General features: G+C 46.6%; 2 protein-coding genes across 2 annotated transcripts; one reads left to right on the top strand and one right to left on the bottom strand.

Annotated features, from left to right (window-relative positions):
- Nucleotides 1-232: 232 nt before the first annotated feature.
- Nucleotides 233-1,813, bottom strand: Rps28 (ribosomal protein S28). Its single transcript, XM_017800995.1, has 4 exons — nt 1,692-1,813; nt 1,550-1,597; nt 442-576; nt 233-306 (listed from the first exon to the last, which is right to left on the bottom strand). Exons 1-3 carry the CDS (start codon nt 1,728-1,730, stop codon nt 454-456), a joined length of 210 nt encoding a protein of 69 aa, XP_017656484.1. The 5' UTR covers nt 1,731-1,813; the 3' UTR covers nt 233-306; nt 442-453.
- On the top strand, nt 1,790-14,726 carry Ndufa7 (NADH:ubiquinone oxidoreductase subunit A7). Its single transcript, XM_008844561.2, has 4 exons — nt 1,790-1,928; nt 2,787-2,836; nt 9,512-9,661; nt 14,521-14,726. Exons 1-4 carry the CDS (start codon nt 1,878-1,880, stop codon nt 14,609-14,611), a joined length of 342 nt encoding a protein of 113 aa, XP_008842783.1. The 5' UTR covers nt 1,790-1,877; the 3' UTR covers nt 14,612-14,726.
- The last annotated feature ends 4,338 nt before the right edge of the window (nt 14,727-19,064 follow it).

The following is a 19,064-nucleotide window of genomic DNA, read 5'->3' as shown; positions in this document are numbered from 1 at the left end:
AGTATGGGTGGCAGTGGTTTGGAAACAGACACACAGCCCATGGGAGGGTTTCCTGAGAGATAAGTGATCCTTGGAGCCATAAAAGCAAAGGCCCAAGCCAGGCGTGGTGGTGGCACACCTTTAATCCTAGCATTTGGGAGGTAGAGGCAGGAGGATTTCGGTGAGGTCAAGGCCAGGTTGGTCTAAACCCTCAAAAAAAGAGGTGTCCTAACCAGACAACCTAAACAAGAACTGGTGCTAACAATACAAACGCTTTATTTAACAGTGGCAGGTCGTCGCATGGGCCAAATGGTGATATCCAGGACCCTGTAAATAGACCCAAGCATTAGACAGACAGCCCTTGACCTCACCTTGGTCACCAGCAGAGCCCTCCCTGTCAAGTCTCTGCAGATCCCTTTTGATTCCCAAGATCCCCTTACCCAAGAAACCCTGTGCACTCACCAGCAGACATGCTTAGCGCAGCCTCCGAGCCTCTCTTTCTGACTCCAACAGGGTGAGCACATCACCCTCTCGCACAGGGCCTTTCACGTTGCGGATGATGGAGCGGCTGGTGTCATCCATGAATTCTACTCGTACCTATGGGCCCACCGGGAGAAGAGTTAGGGGCCAGGTATTGTTATTAGTGGGGTGGAAAAGGTACAGAACATACATGGTGCATACTAGTCTCGTAGGTTTGCTGCCGTCTGGGAGACCCTGGGGCAAACGGGTTTTGGTTTGGTTTTCAGATGGAGCATGAAAGGGAATTTTTTTATTTTTTTTGAGACAATGTCTCCTGTGTCCCAGACTGGCCTTTAACTCCTGCCCCGACCCTTTACCTCTACCTCTCAAGTGCTAGGATGACAGGTGTGCAACACCACTGCTAAGTTTTCTGCCCCTGCTCCCCCCACCAGGTCTCTTTATGTAGCTCTGGAACTCAAGAGTAAGGCAGGCTGGCCTCAAACTCAGATCTGCCTGCTTCTTCTGCAGGGATTATTAAAGATGTGTTTCACTGTGCCCTGCCCACTTGTTTTCCAAGAAAGGGCCTTAGTCTGTAGCAATCCTCTTGAGTACTAGAATTACAGGAGTGATACCCTCCCCCATCTCTAGTATTTGGGGTCGTTAACTTTGAGCGGCTCTACTACTGACCTATATTCCTTTAAAATAATTTTTTGGTGGTCGGGGGGCCGGATCTCTAGCCCAGGCTGGCCTCTACCTCCCGGAGTGATTACCTGACAGATATGTTCATCACCCTTGGTTTATGTGGCGCAGGGGATCCAACCCTGGGCTTCCTGAAAACACTCTATCAACTGAGTCCCAGGCCCAGCCTTTCTTATTTTTTGAGACAGGCTCTTACTCTAGCCTAGGCTTCCTTGAATTCCCCGTGATCCTCCTGATTCTGCTTCTGGAGTAGAGGCATTACAGACATGCGTGTTCGTTGTGTGTGTATTGGCGATGGAACTTTCAGGCTGCCTAGATGCTGGGATTGAGGGCTGCTGCCACTAAACCCGACTAAGGGTGTTCGGCAGGGCTCAGACCCCAGAGAGGTGTCAGGGTGTCCCCATCTACTCACCTGCGTGCACTGTCCCTGCGAACCGGTCCTGCCCAGCACTTTGGTCACCTACAGGCAAGAAGCGACAGTCAGACCTGACCCGCCCGGTTTTCTTTCCTCCTCTTTCCTTTCCCCGGAGCCTAAAAAACTGCCGTCAGCTCACCCTGGCCAGCTTGATGGGCTGCACGCGACTCGTGTCCATGATGGCGGCGATCTGGGGAAGAGAAGTCACGTGGGGCGGGGCGAAGCTTTATACTATGCTTTGGTCACGCCCACTCCCGCGAGAACGCGCCACCTCCCAGTAATCCTCGCGGCAGACGTTACCGGCGCCCTTCAGCGCGGAAGAAACATGGCGTCCGCTACTCGCATTATCCAGAGGCTTCGGAACTGGGCATCCGGGGTGCGGGGGCCGGGCCGGGCGGACATGATTTGGGTCCCGTGTGCCCCCGAACCCACCTCCGCTTCTTTCCACCCTCAGCTCGGGGTCTCGAGGAATCCCCAATTCGTGACTCACGTCCTAAATGTTTTGGCAGTTCGCTGTCCCTCGGTCTCAGGCCTGGGATCCCCTTGTCCTTCTTCCCTTGCTTTGGGTTGCCTGACCCCTAGCTTCCTCCCGCTTCTCCTCGCCACCCCTCCCTTGTCCCGCATTCCCACGCAGACCCGGGATCCCCGTCTTCGTTTGGATCTCGTGGCCCTCTCCTCCACCCCTATCTATCCCTCCTCACTTGTCCTGTATGATTTTGACTCGGCCCCTCCTCAGGCATGGGTAGCCAAGCTTGGATTTCGTGGTCCTAGCTCTCTAGTCTTCCTCTTCCTTTTTTTTTTTTTTTTTTCTTCCTTTTGAAAGAGTTTTGAAGAACACGGCAGGCGAGATGTAAATCTCGGCAGTTGCTGGGAGGTGGAAAATGGACAAGAGGAAGAGAGCCTTTTGAGTTAGGGTCCGAGAAAGTAGGCACCTGCATGGGGGTGAGGGGTCATGAGAGAGTGAGAATGTCAGAGCAAGCATGCTTATATGACTTTGACTCAGTACCCAAAGAAGACCGGGAGAAAAGGAAAAGTTAACGCTTTTTGAATTAGAATTTGGAAAAGCCGGCAAACAGCAGTGGATCTGTAAGCGACTGCCCCTAGCTTTCCTCTTCGTCTTGCTGGGCCCATATCAGTCGTGACTATTCATCCCTTCCCCTGTTCATCAGTTGGTCACCCCAACCTCTCCTGGGGTACCTAGTCAGGCTGACCTTTCCTGTCCTCCCTCCCACAGCAAGACCTGCAGGCGAAGCTGCAGCTACGCTACCAGGAGATCGCCAAGCGGTGAGCAGCCCCTGCTTGCTGCTATCCCCACCCCCTCATTGGGTCTTTATTCCACCAAAGCCCAAATCCGTCTTTCAAAATTTCTCTAGAGCACTAAGCAGAGATCTGCTTTCAATCTGCTGCTAGGCTGTGGAAACCAAAATTTGCCTTTAACTTTGTTAGATTTTCTGTGGTGCTGAGTCTTGGTAGGATACCTAGTGGAGGAAGATTGCGTTCTGTGTTAGAATCATGGTAAAATGCGGAGTCTTCATTTTGGCCTTGCACGCTGAGTGCTTTATGAAACTACAGATGAAAAAAAAAACCAGAAAGGAGACCCAGGCAGGTTAAGTCATTACTCCGTCTCTCAGAGGCTAGACGATGACAGCCGGGAGCTGAACTTCAGAGTGATTTTGAATTCATTTGTGTAGCTGATATTTACAAGTCTCTGCTGTGTCCTCACCTTTGTAGGTACCAGTATGAGCAAGAGAAGTTCTTTAGCAAGGTGTGGTGGCCCACACCGCTAGTCCTAGCACTCGGGAGGCAGAGGCAGGCGAATCTCTGTGAGTTCGAGGCCAGCCTGGTCTACATAAGGAGTTCCCGGCCAGCTGGGGCCATAGGGAGACCCTGTCTCAAAGAGAGCCCCCCCCCCAAAAAAAACCAAAAAAAAAAATCACAAAACAAAAAAACCAACCAAAAGTTCTTTTTGGGTGGGGTTTCCTACTTAGGAAGGACAAGAGGGGGCTCTACCAGGCCAGACGTTGTTTTTGTTTTTTGTGTGTAAATACATTGCCTTCATGTAAGTGCACCCTTATCATGCAGTGCCCTTGAAGGTCAGAAGAGGGCATTGGACCCTCTGGAAATGGACATATGAACAGTTTTTTTTTTTGTCTTTTTGAGGCAGGATCTCCCAGTAGCCCCAGCCGGCATGGAATTCACTATGTAAACCAGGCTGGCCTTGAACTCACAGAGATCACCTGCCTCTGTTTCTCAAGTGCTGGGATTAAAGGCGTACACACACCAGACTATGAATGTTTTTTAGTTGCTATGTGGATGCTGGGAATGGAAAATGGGTCCTTTGGAAGAGTAACCAGTGCTCTTACCCCCTGAGCCATCTCTTCAGCCCGCCCCCCAACCCTTTTTATTTTGAGACAGGGTCTCCCTGTAGCCCCAGGTGGCCCAGAACTCATTATGTAGTGATTATAGGCTGGTCTTGATCTCACAGAGATGGCCTGCCTCTGCCTCTGGGTGCTGGGATTAAAGGTATGCACTACCATGCCTGTCCAGGTCAAACATTAAGTCTAGGAGTTGGGGCACCCAGCCATCTGCCTACATGACTTTTCTTTTTAAAGCTAGTTACTCCTAGAGTTTCCCACAACCACACTAGTATCTTTTTCCCCCAAGAAGGAGGCCTTGTGTATGTATCCCCACCTCATCTCTGCCCCACAAACAAAATGCAAGTTTGTAAGAGATGTTTTACTAGGAAAGGTGCTTTAGGGGATGGGTACTCCATAGACTGCATCTCACTTGCTGACTTCAGATTGAGCCCCTCTCTCTGAAATCTCAGTTGAAGCCAAGGATATTGGGCATCCTAATAGAGGACCCAAGCTGGCCTCAAATTGATTGTGTGGCCAGGGACAACCTTGAATTCCTGGTTTATGCAGTGCTGGGGATGTCTTCATGTATGTTAGGCAAACTATCAACTGAGCTGCATTTCCAGCCTTTACCTTAAATTCTTATCCTCATTTCTTTTTCTTTTTTTTTTAATTTTAAATTTTTTGGACTTTTTGAGACAGGGTCTCCCTGTAGCCCCAGCTGACCAGGAACTCTCTAAGTAGACCAGGCCGGCCTTGATCTCCTGAGAGCTGGGATTAAAGGTGTGCTCCACCACACCTAGTATCATCATTATTTCTTTTATGGAGGTTATCTGGGAAGGAGAAACATTGCAGGGAAATAAATACAGCAACTACTGTTTCTTTTAAGACAGGGTCTTAATATATACCCTGGTATGGCCTATAACTCTTAATTCTCCTGCAGAAACCTCTACGTACTAGGATTACAGGTGACTGCCACCACCACCTCTAACACTTCTCTGGAATGCTTTGAAGACAACAGAATGTGCATAAACTAGAGGGTGATTACTAAAGGGTGACCTGAAGTCAGGTGTTGGGAAAGCTCTCTTTTCAGGGATTTGAATTTGAGTCGTTTGAAGGATGAGAAAAAGCCAGTCAAGGGTAACTCTTGACAAAAACCTACTGGGCAGAGGAGATAGCAGTACCAAGACCGTAAGGCTGGACAAAGCCTGAGGAATGTGCCTGGGACACGTTCATTTTTTTGTGTGTATGAGTGTATTGCCTGCATGCAAGTGCACCCATGTTGTGGGATGCCCTTGGAGGTCAGAAGAGGGCGTCGGATCTGCTGGAACTGGAGTTATGGACTGCCATGTGGGTGCTGGGAATTGGACCCAGATCCTCTGCAAGAGCAGTCAGTAGTCTAAACCACAGAACCATCTTTCCAACCCGATTTTATATAATTTTTAACTTCTTTTTTTGGAGATGGGGGGGGTCTCTCTGTAGCCCCAGCTGGCCTGGAACTCAGAGATCCTATTCACCTGCTTCTGTCTCCTGGGTGCTGAGATGGAAGGCATGCAACATCACACTAAGCAGTTTTCAACTTTAAAAAAAGAAATTATTATTATTATATATATGAGTGTATTACCTGTTTGTATGTGAGTGCACCTGTGTCGTGCAGTGCTGTGGAAGTCAGAAGAGGGCTTTGGATTCCCCTGGAACTGGAGTTAAGGACAGTTCGAAGCTGCCATGTGGGTGCTGGAAATTGAACCCAGGTCTTCTGCAAGAGCAGTCAGTGCTCTTAACCACTGAGCCATCTCTCTAGTCCGTTTTCAGCTTTTATTTTTCTTTTAATTTTATTATTTTTATTTTATGTGTATGCGTGTATTGCCTACATTGCACCCGTGTTGCGCAATGCCTGAGGAGGTCAGAAGAGGCTGTCAGATCCCTTGGGACTGGAGTATGGACGATTGTTAGCAGCCATGTGGGTTCTGGGATTCAAACCCGGTCTTCTGCAAGAACAACCAGTGTTCTTAACCGCTGAGCCATCTCTCCAGCCCCTGTTTTCAACTTCTTAAAAAACTTTTTTTGGTTTTGCCTTTTAAGACAGCATCTCATGTAGCCCAGGCTGGCCTCACACTTAGCTTAGGATGACTTTGAACTTCTGATCCATCTGTTTCTACCTCCTAAGTGCTGGGCAGGTGCTGCTACACCTGGCCTGAGGTTCTATAGTCCAGGTTGGCTTGGAACTCACTGTGTAGCCCTGGCTGGCCTTGAGCTCACAGTGATCCTCCTGGGGAGATGGTTCAGTAGGTAAAGTGCTTGCTGTGCAAACATGAGGACCTGAATTCAGATCCTCAGCACCCTAGATGTCCTGGAATTGTTGCTGACTGGAATTTTCAAGTTTTTTAGGATAAGAGGGCCCTCTAGTGATTCATTTGGGCCTTGGCATTGGACCACTGGTTCTATTTTTCCTTTCCTGTGTACAGGTGATGAAAGCTGTGGCTTAGTGTATAAAGTCATCTCTGCCTTCCTTAGACACTTCCAAATTCTATATGCTGTTTGTCATTTAAAAGCTTTATTCATAGGCTGGGCATGGTGACATACACCTTTAATTCTAGCACTCTGTAGGAAGAGGCATGTGGCTCTCTGAGTTCAAGGCTAGCCTGGTCTATATAGTGAGTTCCAGGCCAGTTGGAGCTACAGGGAGACCCTGTCTCAAAAAGGCCCACCAAAAAACTTTATTCATGCAAAAATAGGATAAAACCCCCCAATACATTGCAACTATAGTGGGCCAAAGTACTTTAAAGGCAGGCCAATGTCTTTGCTGTTAGAGACTGCACATGAATCGAGTTATGTTAGCCAAAAACTATGCAGTTATCAAGTTAGGCACTTGTCATAAAGTGTATCACATTTGCTGGATGGAAGCAAGAGAGTGTATTTGAAAGGATTTAATAAAGGTTCTGAAGGACAAAAAACAAAACTTTACATCTTTATTTTAAAATTGCTGCATTTATTCAATTTTGTGTGTGCATGTAGGTAGGTACATGCCACAATACACTGGTAGATGGCAGAGGACAACTCATGAAAGTCATTTCTCTCTACATTGTGTGGGTCTTTGGGATAGAGCTCAGATCATCAGACTTGGTGGCAAATGCCTTAATCTGCTGAGCCATCTTGCTGACCTTTTTGAGGTAGCATCACTATGTAGCTCAGGATGTCCTGGAACTTGCTGTGTGGACCAGGCTGGTCTAGAACTTGGGACCTCCCTGCCTCAGCTTTCAGAATATTGGGACTATACTTGTACACTCCCATATCCAGATGTGTTTATTATTTTTGACAGTCTCACTATATAGCCCTGACTGGCAAGAACTTGCTATGTAGACCAGGCTGGCCTTCAACTCCCAGAGGTCCACCTGCCTCTGCCTCAAGTATGGGATTAAAGGCGTGTGCTACCATGCTTTTTCTTCGCTATTTTAGTATTATTTTTTAATTAAAAAATTAATTTTTTAAAAAGGTGTTTGTACGTGTCAGGTGAGTGTATGGGCATTCGTGGGGGGATGTGCATGTCAGGCTAGAAGAGGACATTGGATCTCAGAGCTGGAGTTATAGGTATTTGTGGGAAGCCCAGCTTGGTTTTTAATTTTTTTCTTTCCTTTTTAAATTTTTTGTCTTTTTGAGATAGGGTCTCTCTGTAGCCCCGGTGGCCTGTAATTCACTATGAAGACCAGGCTAGTTTCTATCTCAGAGGTCTGCCTGCCTCTGCCTCCTGAGTGATGGGATTAAAGGTTTGCCCCACAATGCCTGGCAGCACCCAGCTTGTTATGTGGGTGCTGAGATCTTTACTAAACTGGGATCCTTATGATTGTGTACCAGACACTCTTACCACTGAATTATTTTTCCAGCTTAAAAAAAAAATTAGCAAATTATTTATTCTTTCGGTATTTTTGAGACAGGGTCTCCCCGTAGCCCCAGCTGGTCTGGCACTCTAACTCAGAGATCTGCTTGCCTCTGCCTTCTGAGTGCTGGGATTAAAGGCGTACTAATTTTATTTTATGTGTATGAGTAGTTTGCCTGCATGTATGTCAAATGTACACATGTCATGCAATGGCCAGAAGAGGGTGTCAGATCCTTGGAATTACGCTTGTTGATTGCCATGTGGAATGCTGGGGACCAAATCCAGGTCCTGTGCAAGAGCAGTCAGTGCTCTTAACCTCTCTCCATCCCATTTCTGCTTTTTTGAGACAGGGTCTCATATAGCCTAGTCATTGTTGAGAATGACTTTGAACTCTTGTCCTGCCTCTCTATCTCAAGTGTGCTACTGGGCTGAGATATATTTCTCTATTTCTCTTTCTTTCTTTCTTTCTTTCTTTCTTTCTTTCTTTCTTTCTTTCTTTCTTTCTTATTATTTATCTATTTATTTTTGATTTTTTGAGACAGGGTCTCCCTGTAGTCCCAGTTGACCTGAACTCACTGTGTAGACCAGGCTGGCCTTGAACTCACAAAGATCTGCCTGCCTCTGCCTCCCAAGTGCTGGGACTAAAGGCGTATGCCACCACACCCAGCCATATTTCACTTTTTAAAAATAAAATGGCTGTCATATTCTTTAAGGAAAACTTAAATTGTGGCAAAATGGTTACCTGACAAAAGTGTCATTTAACAGTATGGCCAAATGAAAATCAGATCTTTTTATGATTTTTTTTTTTTAAATCTCCCTGTCCTTGCTGCCCTTCCCCCTTTGTATTGGGCAGTTCTTCTGTTTTGAAGTTCAGTGTTTTCTTTTAAGGCTTCAGGCTTCTTGGTAACCTCAGGGTTTAACCCAAGGTAGGACTGAGCTTTGTTCCAACAAAACCTGACTCCCCTCTACAGGGAGTTTTGGCATTAGAGCACACAGTGGCAGGAAGTGCAGAGACTTGGGCAGGCTCCAAGGGCAAGGTGTTCTTTGAGTAGCAAGCCTTTTCCCAGCAGGGTTCTTCAAAGAGTTCTGGAGATAACAGGAAACAGGGTGTTCCATAACTGATCTTTGGGGAAAAAGCCATATAAAGTAGGCAGAATTTGGAGCTACCCCCCAAGCAATTATGGATAGTAACTGAATAAGGGTGCTCACAGCCCAGCTCTCTGTCTTGTGTGATTTCTTGACCACATGGAGGAGGAGGGAAGGCCAGCTGCCGAGCTCAGCTTTGTATGTGTGTGTGTGTGTGGGGGGGGGTGTTTCGTTTTGTTTTGAGACCCCCCCCCACAGGGTCCTTCATACCTATCCATATTTGAGGTATGGGGCCGACTCCCTTGGCCTAGCTTTGAAGCACTTTTGTTAGGCAAAACAGTGTCTCCTACTTGCTTCTGAGCCAGAGACAAGCCCCTAGTGTCTTTGCAGTTGTATTTTTCTTTTATTTTTTGGTTTTTTGAGTCAGGGTCTCCCTGTAGCCCCAGCTGTCTGGAACTTGCTATGTAGATCAGGCTGGCCTCAATTTCACAGAGATCTGCCTGCTTCTGCCTCCTAAGTACTGGGATTAAAGTCATGAGCCATTTGGTGAAGTTCTTGTTACCTTTAGACACTGAGTCTTGTAAATGAGTCTGTGCATGGGAGGGGTCCTTGTTTTGTTTCAGTGCCAATGTTCTTTTTCCTCAGGACTCAGCCTCCTCCTAAGCTCCCTGTGGGCCCCAGCCACAAGCTGTCCAACAATTATTACTGTACTCGAGATGGCCGTCGGGAATCTGTGCCCCCCTCCATCATCATGTCCTCTCAGAAGGCTCTGGTGTCAGGCAAGACAGAGGAGAGGTAAGGACCCACAGTGCCCCTTAGAGCCCTGCAACATTCCTTTCTGCCACTGGCCTTTCTTTTCCTGTAGGTGGACAAGTGCTTTTTCACAATCCCAGTTATCAGCTGGTTATGGTGGGACAAGCCTGTGATCCCAGTACTCAGGAGGCTGAGGTAGGAAGAGCAAGAATTTCAGGTCAAGAGATGGCTCAGTGGTTAAGTGCACTGACTGTTATTGCAGAAGACCCAGGTTTGGTGCCCAGCACCTATGTGGTGGTAACAACCACCTGTAACTCCACTTCAGAGAATCCAACACCCTCTTCTGGCCTCCACAGACACTGCAGGACATGGGTGCACTTACATACAGGTAGGCAAAACACTCATACACATGAAATAAAAAGTAAAATATTAAAAAAGATTTCCAGGACAGGCCTGAAGGGATAGCCCAGTCAATAGTGTGCTTGCCTTGCAAATGTGAGGACCTGAGTTCAAGTCCCAGGACCCACATAAAAATAAGTCAGGTATGGGGCTGGAGAGATGGCTCATTGGTTAGGAGCACTGGCTGCTCTTGCAGAGTACTCAAGTTCAGTTCCTAGCATGGTTGTTACAGTGGCTATCAACCATCTGTAACTCTAGTTCCAGGCATTGTATGACATGGGTGCACCGATCTACGTGTAGGTATTACATTCATACACATAAAATAAAAATAAAATAAAATATTTTTAAAAAGTCAGGTGTGGTGGTGTGTTTCAAATCCAGTGCTGGGGAGGTGGAGACAGGCAGGGGCAGGAGGATTACACATTCCAGGTCAGCCTGGGCAACATAGTGAGGTGTACTCTGAAAAAAAGAAAATTTAAAAAACCCAAATGACCCAGGGCCAGTGAGATAACTCAGTGGGTAAGGCACTTGTTGCCAAATCTACCAGTCTGAGTTTGATCCCTGGGATCCACATGGTGGAAGGAGAGGATCGATTTCTGCAAGTTGTCTTCTTTTTTTTAAAAAATGTTTATTTTTATTTTATGTGTATGTACGTATTGCCTGCATGTATGTAAGTGCACCCATGTCATGTGGTGCTTGAGGAGGACAGAAGATAATCTTAGAAGAGGGTGTCGGATCCCCTGGAACTGGAGTTATGGACAGTTATTAGCTGCCATGTGGGTGCTGGGCTTTGAACCTGGGTCTTCTGCAAGAACAGCCAGTGTTCTTAACTGCCAAGTCATCTCTCCAGCCCCACAAGTTGTTTTCTGACCTCCGCATGCCCTCCACCCTGAAATGAATAAATGTGATACAAAATTAAAACAATGATAAAAGAACCCTAAAATGAACCCAAGAGAAAAAAAAAAACAAAAAAAAACCTAGTTTGGTTCTTGGCCACAGGTGCCATCTCTCAGTTAAATGAAGTTCATAGGGGCCCATGGTTTGGAATGAGCTCCTCACTAGCTCCAGCAGACCAAGCCCAAACCGATGCTTTTATAGAAGTCCACCAAGTGACGCTTGGCTGTTTATCTGCCCTTCTGAGAATCCAGGTGAGAGATTACAGCCAGTTCTTTGCTGGCCAGTTCTCTGTTTGTGTGGTTTCTGCTTCCTTCAGTCCTTTTCTGACTATAGAACCAATCTCTTCTTGTATTTATTAGAGAGCTTGTTTTGTTTCTTAGAAGGAGGTGTTGAGGCTGAGTGTGGTGTCACAAACCTCAAATCCCCGAGTTCTTTAATCCCAGCACACAGGAGGCATAGGCAGGTGGATCTCTGTGAGATCAAGGCCAACCTGGACTACATGGAGACTTCCAGCCAGCTGGGGCTACAGGGAGACCCTGTCTCATCCCCCCCCCCCAAAAAAAAAAGACATAACAAAAAAGGGCTGGAAAGATGGCTCAGTAGTTAAGAGTACATACCTTGGGTGGCTCACAATCTGTTACTCCAGCCCCAGGGGATCCAATGCCCTTTTCTTGACTCTGAGTGCACTTGCACTCACACATGCACACCCGCATCCCTCTCCCCATACACATAGTTAAAAAATAAGATCAGAAGATCCTGGGCAGATAGCTCAGTTGGTAAAGTACTTACAGGGCCTGATTTGATCCCCAGAATCCATGAAAAAAAAAAAAAACGCTGAATGTGCTAGTACACATTTGTAATGTCAGCACTGGGAAGGCAGAGATAGGTGCATCCCTGGGATGTGCTGGCCAGCCAGCCTAGCAGAACCCCAGATTATTTGAAGACCCCAACTCAAGAAAAAGGTGTGTGCCACATGAGGTACGATACTTGAGGTTGTCCTCTGGCCTCCACATGCATGTGCGTGCGTGAATACACACATACCTGCACACACACCTGCACCCCCCCACAATGAGCTTCTGACCAATTTTAGAATTACAAATAAAAGTCAGTCCTGTATAGACCAAATGTGTTGTAATTTTATCTTTACAGTAGCTCTACTTCAGTGGGCTGGTGAATACATCTGACCACTTAGAGAGGAGGGGCACAGAGCCTATGCTCCGTCTGCTTCCTGATGACTCTTGCAAAACAGAACTGAGGCCCGAGTGGCCAAGGGACTGGCTTGGGCCATACAACTGATTTCAATGTGTGGCCCGAGGGTGGTACTCCTTTAGCCATTTTTAAAGATTTATTTTTGTTATTTTTAATAATGTGTGTGTGTTTGTATGTGTCTATGTATGGGTATGTGCATATGAGTGTGGGTGTCTTTGGAGCCTCTTGGAGCTGGAGTTAACAGGCAGTTGTGAGTTGCCAGACACACGTGCTGGGAACCAAACTCTGGCCCTCTGAAAGAGCAGCAAGTGCTCCTAACTCCTGAGCTATCTCTCCAGCCCCCCTCAGCTTAAAAACAAATTTTTTTTTAAGATTTTATTTTTATTTTATGAGTGTTATGTCTGAAAAATGCAGACCTCCCCAAGGGCACAGTCTGCTGCTGGGAAGAGTCAGATAGCTTGACATGCTCCCTCTGGTACTAGGTCCTTGGGGATGTCTGCATTTTTTGGAGAGGCTCCCTTCACCCCCTTGAGCCCCTCTTTCACAATTTACAATGCCACCTTTCCCCTCCTTTCCTTTCTGACTTAGGGTGAGTGCAAGCCACTCCAGTTAGGGGAGTGGGGAAGGTGCTTGTTTGGACTTGCTGGTACATTGTCTCCTTGAGGCTACATTTGTCTTTAATTTTTTTAAAGAGATGGTTTCATTATTTTGCCTTGGCTCTTAGAGCCAAACTCTTGGAGTCCAGCTGGGACTATAGTGCATGCTGCTTAAGCAACCTACCTTCCTTCCATCCTGCTTTGAGATAAGGTTTTTCTTTTTAGCCTAGACTGACCTCTTTTAGACTCCCAAGTGCAAGAAGAATTCTTTTTTTTTTCTTTTTCTTTTTGGTCTTTTTGAGACAGGGTCTCCTTGTAGCCCCAGCTGTCCTAGAACTCACTATGTAGACCAGGATGGCCTTGAACTCACAGAGATCCGCCTGCCTCTGCCTTTTCTTTTCTTATTTATTTTTTTATCTTTTTTGAGACAGGGTCTCCCTGTAGCCCCAGCTGTCCTGGAACTCACTATGTAGACCAGGATGGCCTTGACCTCACAGAGATCCGCCTGCCTCTGCCTTTTCTTTTCTTATTTATTGTTTTATCTTTTTTGAGACAGGGTCTCCTGGTAGCCCCAGCTGTCCTAGAACTCACTATGTAGACCAGGCTGGCCTTGAACTCACAGAGATCCACCTGCCTCTGCCTCTAGAGTGCTGGGATTAAAGGCATCTGCCACCACACCTGGCTTTCTTTTTAAAAAAATACTTTATTATTTTTAAAATTTATTTGTATGAGTGTTCTTGCCTGTATGTATGTAAATGCACTTGTGTTGTGCAGTGTCTGCAGAGGTCAGAAGAGGGCATCAGATCCCTCCCTTGGAACTAGAATTAGAGTCATTGCTCTTAACTGCTGAGCTATTTCTCCAGCCCCTAAGGATTGTATTTTCAAATTTCATACTGACTCAGCTCCACCAGCTCAAGGTGGGCCTCATGTTACTAGTGCCGTGCCTGTGTGCAACACCTGTCATGGAGTGCCTGTGTGCTACTAAGTACCTGAGAAAGATCAGTGTATACCCATCACCCTGCATCTGCTCTGGGGCTTGTGTGCACTGGGGTGCCTGTAGAAAGGGAGGATCCCAGCTGTTCATGTCTGGGACTGAGAATCGGGACAGAGTGATGGAAGCTTTTCAGGGACTCTGATAGCCAAGGGGCTTGCCAGCTCCCATCAGGCATCAGCTGAGCCTTTGAAGAACTTCATTGGGAGTGGGGGTTGGGTAGTCTGAGGTTCCTTCCCTCTGCCCTCCATATGTACATTTGTACCAGAGTTTGGGCTGCATCATACAGGAACAGTAGGAGAGAAAGAAGGCCATCCCTGCTCTCAGACAAGACTGAGTTTACTGAAGTACCTCAGTGAGGGACAGCAGTCTTCCCCGCTTGCTGGAAGTGACTGCTGCCCCAGGGGTGGCGCTGTTGAGGCTTATATAGGATACAGCTGTGGCTGGCTGACTCCTGACTGCGTGCAGATCAGAGGCGCACTTGAGATGTTTATGGCCCCCTTATGGCTCTCTTTTTCCTGGCACCATTTGCCCTGATTTATCTTGAGAGGCAAAGGGTTTATGATCTCTTCTTAGGACCATTTGCTGAAGGAGACAGGCTGTCTTGGGAAACAGGTTGTCTCAACAAACAGCTCTCCCAGGAGTGGGGGAAGTGGCTGATTGCTAATGTCAGCTTTCTGCAACCAGGACAGCCTAGGGAATTTTGGTTGAGAAAGGCCAAGTGACTGCAGCACTTAAGATCCTTCAGATCCTGCCCTACTGTTCTCTGTAGACCAGGCCCTAACAGGAGTCTTATCTTTTTCCTGCAGCTCAGCTGTGGCAGCCACTGAGAAGAAGACAGTGACGCCTGCTCCTCCTGTGAAGAGGTGGGAGCTGTCCAAGGACCAGCCTTACCTGTGACACTAACCTGAGCCACCTGGCCATGTTCTCAGGGCCATCTGATTGCTTCTCTTTCTTGGAATACTTCGGGGGAAAATGTGACCTAATTTATAATAAATATATAGAGCTCCACATTCTATTCTTAAAAATTATTTTATTATTGTGTGTGTGGTGTGTGTGCTGGTATGTGTATTCTGAGGCACTGATGTGTGTAGAGGTCAGAGGACAACTGTCTGGAATTGGTTCTCTCCTTTCTACCTTGTTGAGACAGGGTCTTTGTTTTTCCTGCCATGCTGAGTACTCCAGGATGGTCCAAAGGTTTCTGGGCAATTCTCCTGTCTCTGCCTCCTGTCCACGTATAGTAATGCTGGGATGACAGATGGGAATCACTGCATCTGGCTTTTTGAGTCCTGAGACTGGAACTCAGGTCTCAGCTTTTCTATGCTGGGACTTTTGTCTGGTTGAGTCAGCATGAGTCTTGTGTGTGCTCTCACCATTGTTGCAAGTTCACATGAGCAAGTTTATAATAACAAATCTTTATAGCATGTGGGTTACAATTTCACGCTTTAATCCTGTTAACCATAAGGAAAAGCCACCCATGTTTTAGGTAATGTTAGCTTTATCAGTAAGAAAACAGAAATGTATATAAGTGATAAGACTCTTCCAGGATCACACAGCCAGGGTCAGGCAGAGCTCAGCATTATCTGTCACTTATCTTGCCTTTATGTTGCTTCTTGTCTTTATGCCCTTCCTTGGTTGTGCTGAAGCCTGGTACTTAGAGACCTAGCAGCCTTCAGGTGCTATGATGATTCACATGGTGTCTGTCCAAGGTGCAACTAGTCCCATGTTTGAGGACACCAGAGCCAGCACAGAAATATTCCCACATGTGCAGCCACCTGATGCACAGCAGCTAGTCCAAACATTAGAGTGGGAAGAACTGAACTATTTCTATCCACGCCTGCTACTGCTGCCAGTGAACAGGAACCAAAATGGGAAAGGGGCCCAGACTAAACCAGAGTTAATGGAGTGTTTCACCCCAAAAAGGAACGTACAATAAGAACAGAAGCAAGTGGTTAAAAATCAGTGCAGCAGACCAATACATTGCTTCTCCAGCAAGCTATCTCTTGAAGTGTTCATTAGTCAGCCCACCTGCTCTGCAACTCTGGCACACTATCTCGAGCTCATACCCAAATGCAAAGCCTCAGGAAACATTTTGTGGTCATGCTCTTTGGATCATAGAACTCAAGTTCTGAGATCAACATGTGAAAATCACTTCCTCGTCACCACCCTCCTTAAATGTCAAATACAGGGACAATTCCCTAGTCTACTGTGCTTTGATGAGATAGATCACTCAACTCAATAATGGCCATGAAATAATTTTCAGCAATTGAGTTACGTCAGAACGAGCTCATCCAAGGCTTACTTCAGTGTTTTGATGTATTCTGTGGGGTCCTGAGGTCATTTGAACATCTCCTTCCAGATGTGCACCAGTTTGCCAACCACTGAAAAGCTGCTACTTGTGAAGTGGAACTCAACAGCTGTTGCACAGCTGAACAGTAATGTCAGCTGAAAGCAGGAAGTGAAAATGAATTCTGTTTCCAACACAGGCCTCACTGGGATAAAAGACAAAGATTCAGAGAGGAGCGTTTGTCTTTAACACTGGAGCCAATTACTTTAGCTCCAGAAAATTTGACATAATCAGGACTTGGGTACAAAACTGTGGCCAAATAATCAGAATTGAGGGCCAACCAGTGCTCCTGAACACCTATGGATGTTCTTGGAGGGCCAGATCCATCTACTTAGATTCCTGGGAATTTCCTTTTTCAAGTGCTTAGAGCACCATTTACTCATCTAATACTAAGATTTATTACTTTTTCTCTCAGTCTTTTTTGTTGATATTTTATTTTTTATTATTTTTATTTTATGTGTATGAGTGTATTGCCTGCATGTATGTGAGTGCACCCATGTTGTGCAATGCTGTGGAGGTCAGAAGAGGGCTTCGGATTCCCCTTGGAACTGGAGTCACGGACAGTTCATAGCCGCCACGTGGATGCTGAGAATCAAACCTGGGTCCTCTGCAAGAGCTGTGAGTGCTCTTAACCGCTGAGCCATCTCTCCAGCCCCAGGTCTCAGCTTTTTGAGACAAGCACTTTTACTATCTAAGTATCTTGTCACCCCACTTTTTTTCTTTCAAAATTAAGAGATGGGATCTTGCTGGGCATAGACAATATGTACCTATAATCTTTATACTTGGGAGGCTGTAGCAGGTTAGTGTCATGTTGTCCCATAGAATGTCCCACAGAATGATCCTTGAGTAGGTAAATAAGAGAGTACCAGTTGGGGGTGGGGGGGGTGGAGAGCTGGCTCAGAGGTTAACACCACTGGCTGCTCTTGCAGAGGACCCAAGCACCCACATAGCAGCCAACAACTATCCATAACTCCAGTTTCTGGGGATCTGACACCCTCTTCTGACTTCCATGGGCATTACATGATATGGGTGCACTTATACACAGGAACCAGTAGATTGAGACTGGGGGCCCTTTGAAGCTGAGAGCAGGTGGCACAGTCCTGAGGCCAAAGGTGTAAGTGCCCTTGGTGAGCGTTACAGATACCACAAACCGCAGGCTTCTTGGGGAAGTTGGATTCTAGTTGGGGGAGAAGGACAAACCAGATTCAAAAGGAAGGTCAAAAGGCAGAGGAACAATGGGCATAGTATGAAGAGGGCACTGGCAAAGCAGAGGGCTCCCAGAGGCTCCAGGCAAGATGTGGCATTGAAAGTTTCTGAGTAGATTTATGACTTAAAATTTGGTGAGGGTGTGGTGTGGGAGAGAGGTCTGAGTTCTTTCTCGGGGCAGGGACTCTTAAATGACTTATGCTCATTCCTTGGCCAAGGACTTTTGAACTTTTTTTTTTTTTTTTTTTTTTTTTGAGACTGTTTTATGTAGCCGCAGCCCAGGCCAGCCTCAAACTCTATTTCTGACAATGACCTGGGGACTTGGGATCCTCTTGTCTCTGCCTCTGTAGTGCTAGGATTACAGGTGTGCATCACCACCTTTGGTTTCTCGGGTGCTGGAGATGGAACCTGGGACTTGGTGCATGCTAGGCAAACACTACCAACTGAGCTACGTCTCCAGTCATGTTGTTGTGAGACAGAGCCTGGTTCCATCTTAGGCTAGCTTGGAATTTACTCTGTAGCCCAGGCTGGCCTTGAGGTTAGGACAGTCCTTCTGCCTTAGCCTCCTATGTCTGGGGTTATAGGTGTTAGCCAACATGCCTGGCATCATTCTTTATCTCTGATTTTGGCTTGTTCCTTCAGCAATTCTGTTAGAATTAGCTCAGGCCTGCTGAGCTGACTCTGAACCCAGGGCGGTTGGTAAGTCTGCACTCTATTGCTGTGTGCAAACCCAGGGCCTGTCTGATCCTATTCTGATACTCCTTCACCAAGACCCTGATCTTCAAAGGCAGGATGCTTCCCTCCCTTCCCCCTGGGCAGCCCTGTTTACCTCAGAACATTTCCTTTTACTTCCTTTTCTCATGGGAATCTATGAGTACCTATTAACTCTCTGGAGTTAATAGGTACTCCAGAAGGAGTTAGGACCTTTTGTTTTATAATGGTGAGACACACCATTTTCAAATAAAACCCTTTCTGTGAAAATCTGGACTCTTGAATGTAGTCTTCTGGGAAACCTGCCCACAGAGGAACAGTGACTTGTCAGTGTCCCTGCTGGGAGTTAGAATCACAGCTTCTGAGGGTAGAACTGTGGAAAACAACCTGAAGAAACCACTATACTGGGTCTGGTGGCACATGACTATAACCCTAGTACTTGGGAGGAGATTGAGGCAGGGGGATCACCAGTTCCAGGCCAGCCTGAGTTATATTTTGAGGCAAACAGAAAAACAGAACACCACCATTACAACAAAAGTACTAACCACACTGGTTAGAAGACTTGATGCACTCACTGTGCAAGTGGGAAGAGAAAGCCCGAAGGCACCCCCGCCCCTCCCAGGATGTTAGGATAAAAGTGCATCTCTGGTGTATATGAGAATTCTGTGAGAACTAAATGAGGCAGTGAGGGTTGGGATGGCATCCCAGTGGATGGGATAGGATCCACGGAAAAGCCAGTGACTAGATGCTTCATTCATTCTTGTTCATTCATTCATTGCTTTACAATAAATATGTGCCAGGCATTGGGGACAGAGCAGTGAGCCACCTAGCATCCCCGCCCCAATGCAGCTGCCATTCTAGTAGGTAATCAAACAATCAAACAATTAAACCTAAATAAGTAAATAAAACATAAAATCTGTGTGTGGTACCATGGTCGGGCTGGGGAGTGTCGACAGGGTGTGGCTGCCACATTTAATGGGATTACTGGGCAGTTACATTTGCTGCTGTATGCATGTGGGACAAGTTGTTTAAACTGAAACAGACAAGCTAATTTACAGCTCCAGAAGTTTGTGCCTTTTTTTTTTTTTT

Source organism: Nannospalax galili, unplaced genomic scaffold, assembly GCF_000622305.1.
Source record: "Nannospalax galili isolate Female #2095 unplaced genomic scaffold, S.galili_v1.0 scaffold262, whole genome shotgun sequence".
In the NCBI taxonomy this organism is placed as follows: Eukaryota; Metazoa; Chordata; class Mammalia; order Rodentia; family Spalacidae; genus Nannospalax; species Nannospalax galili.
Note: the sequence above shows the minus strand (reverse complement) of the source record. Positions and strands in the feature narration are given on the sequence as shown.

Coding starts and splice junctions, on each gene's coding strand:
- Rps28 (XM_017800995.1), bottom strand. CDS start 1,730: ATGGACACGAGTCGCGTGCAGCCCATCAAGCTGGCCAGG. Junction 1,598..1,691: donor AGCCCATCAAGCTGGCCAGG/GTGAGCTGACGG, acceptor TCTTGCCTGTAG/GTGACCAAAGTGCTGGGCAG. Junction 577..1,549: donor CGCAGGGACAGTGCACGCAG/GTGAGTAGATGG, acceptor GTGGGCCCATAG/GTACGAGTAGAATTCATGGA.
- Ndufa7 (XM_008844561.2), top strand. CDS start 1,878: ATGGCGTCCGCTACTCGCATTATCCAGAGGCTTCGGAACTGGGCATCC. Junction 1,929..2,786: donor TTCGGAACTGGGCATCCGGG/GTGCGGGGGCCG, acceptor TCCCTCCCACAG/CAAGACCTGCAGGCGAAGCT. Junction 9,662..14,520: donor TCAGGCAAGACAGAGGAGAG/GTAAGGACCCAC, acceptor TTTTTCCTGCAG/CTCAGCTGTGGCAGCCACTG.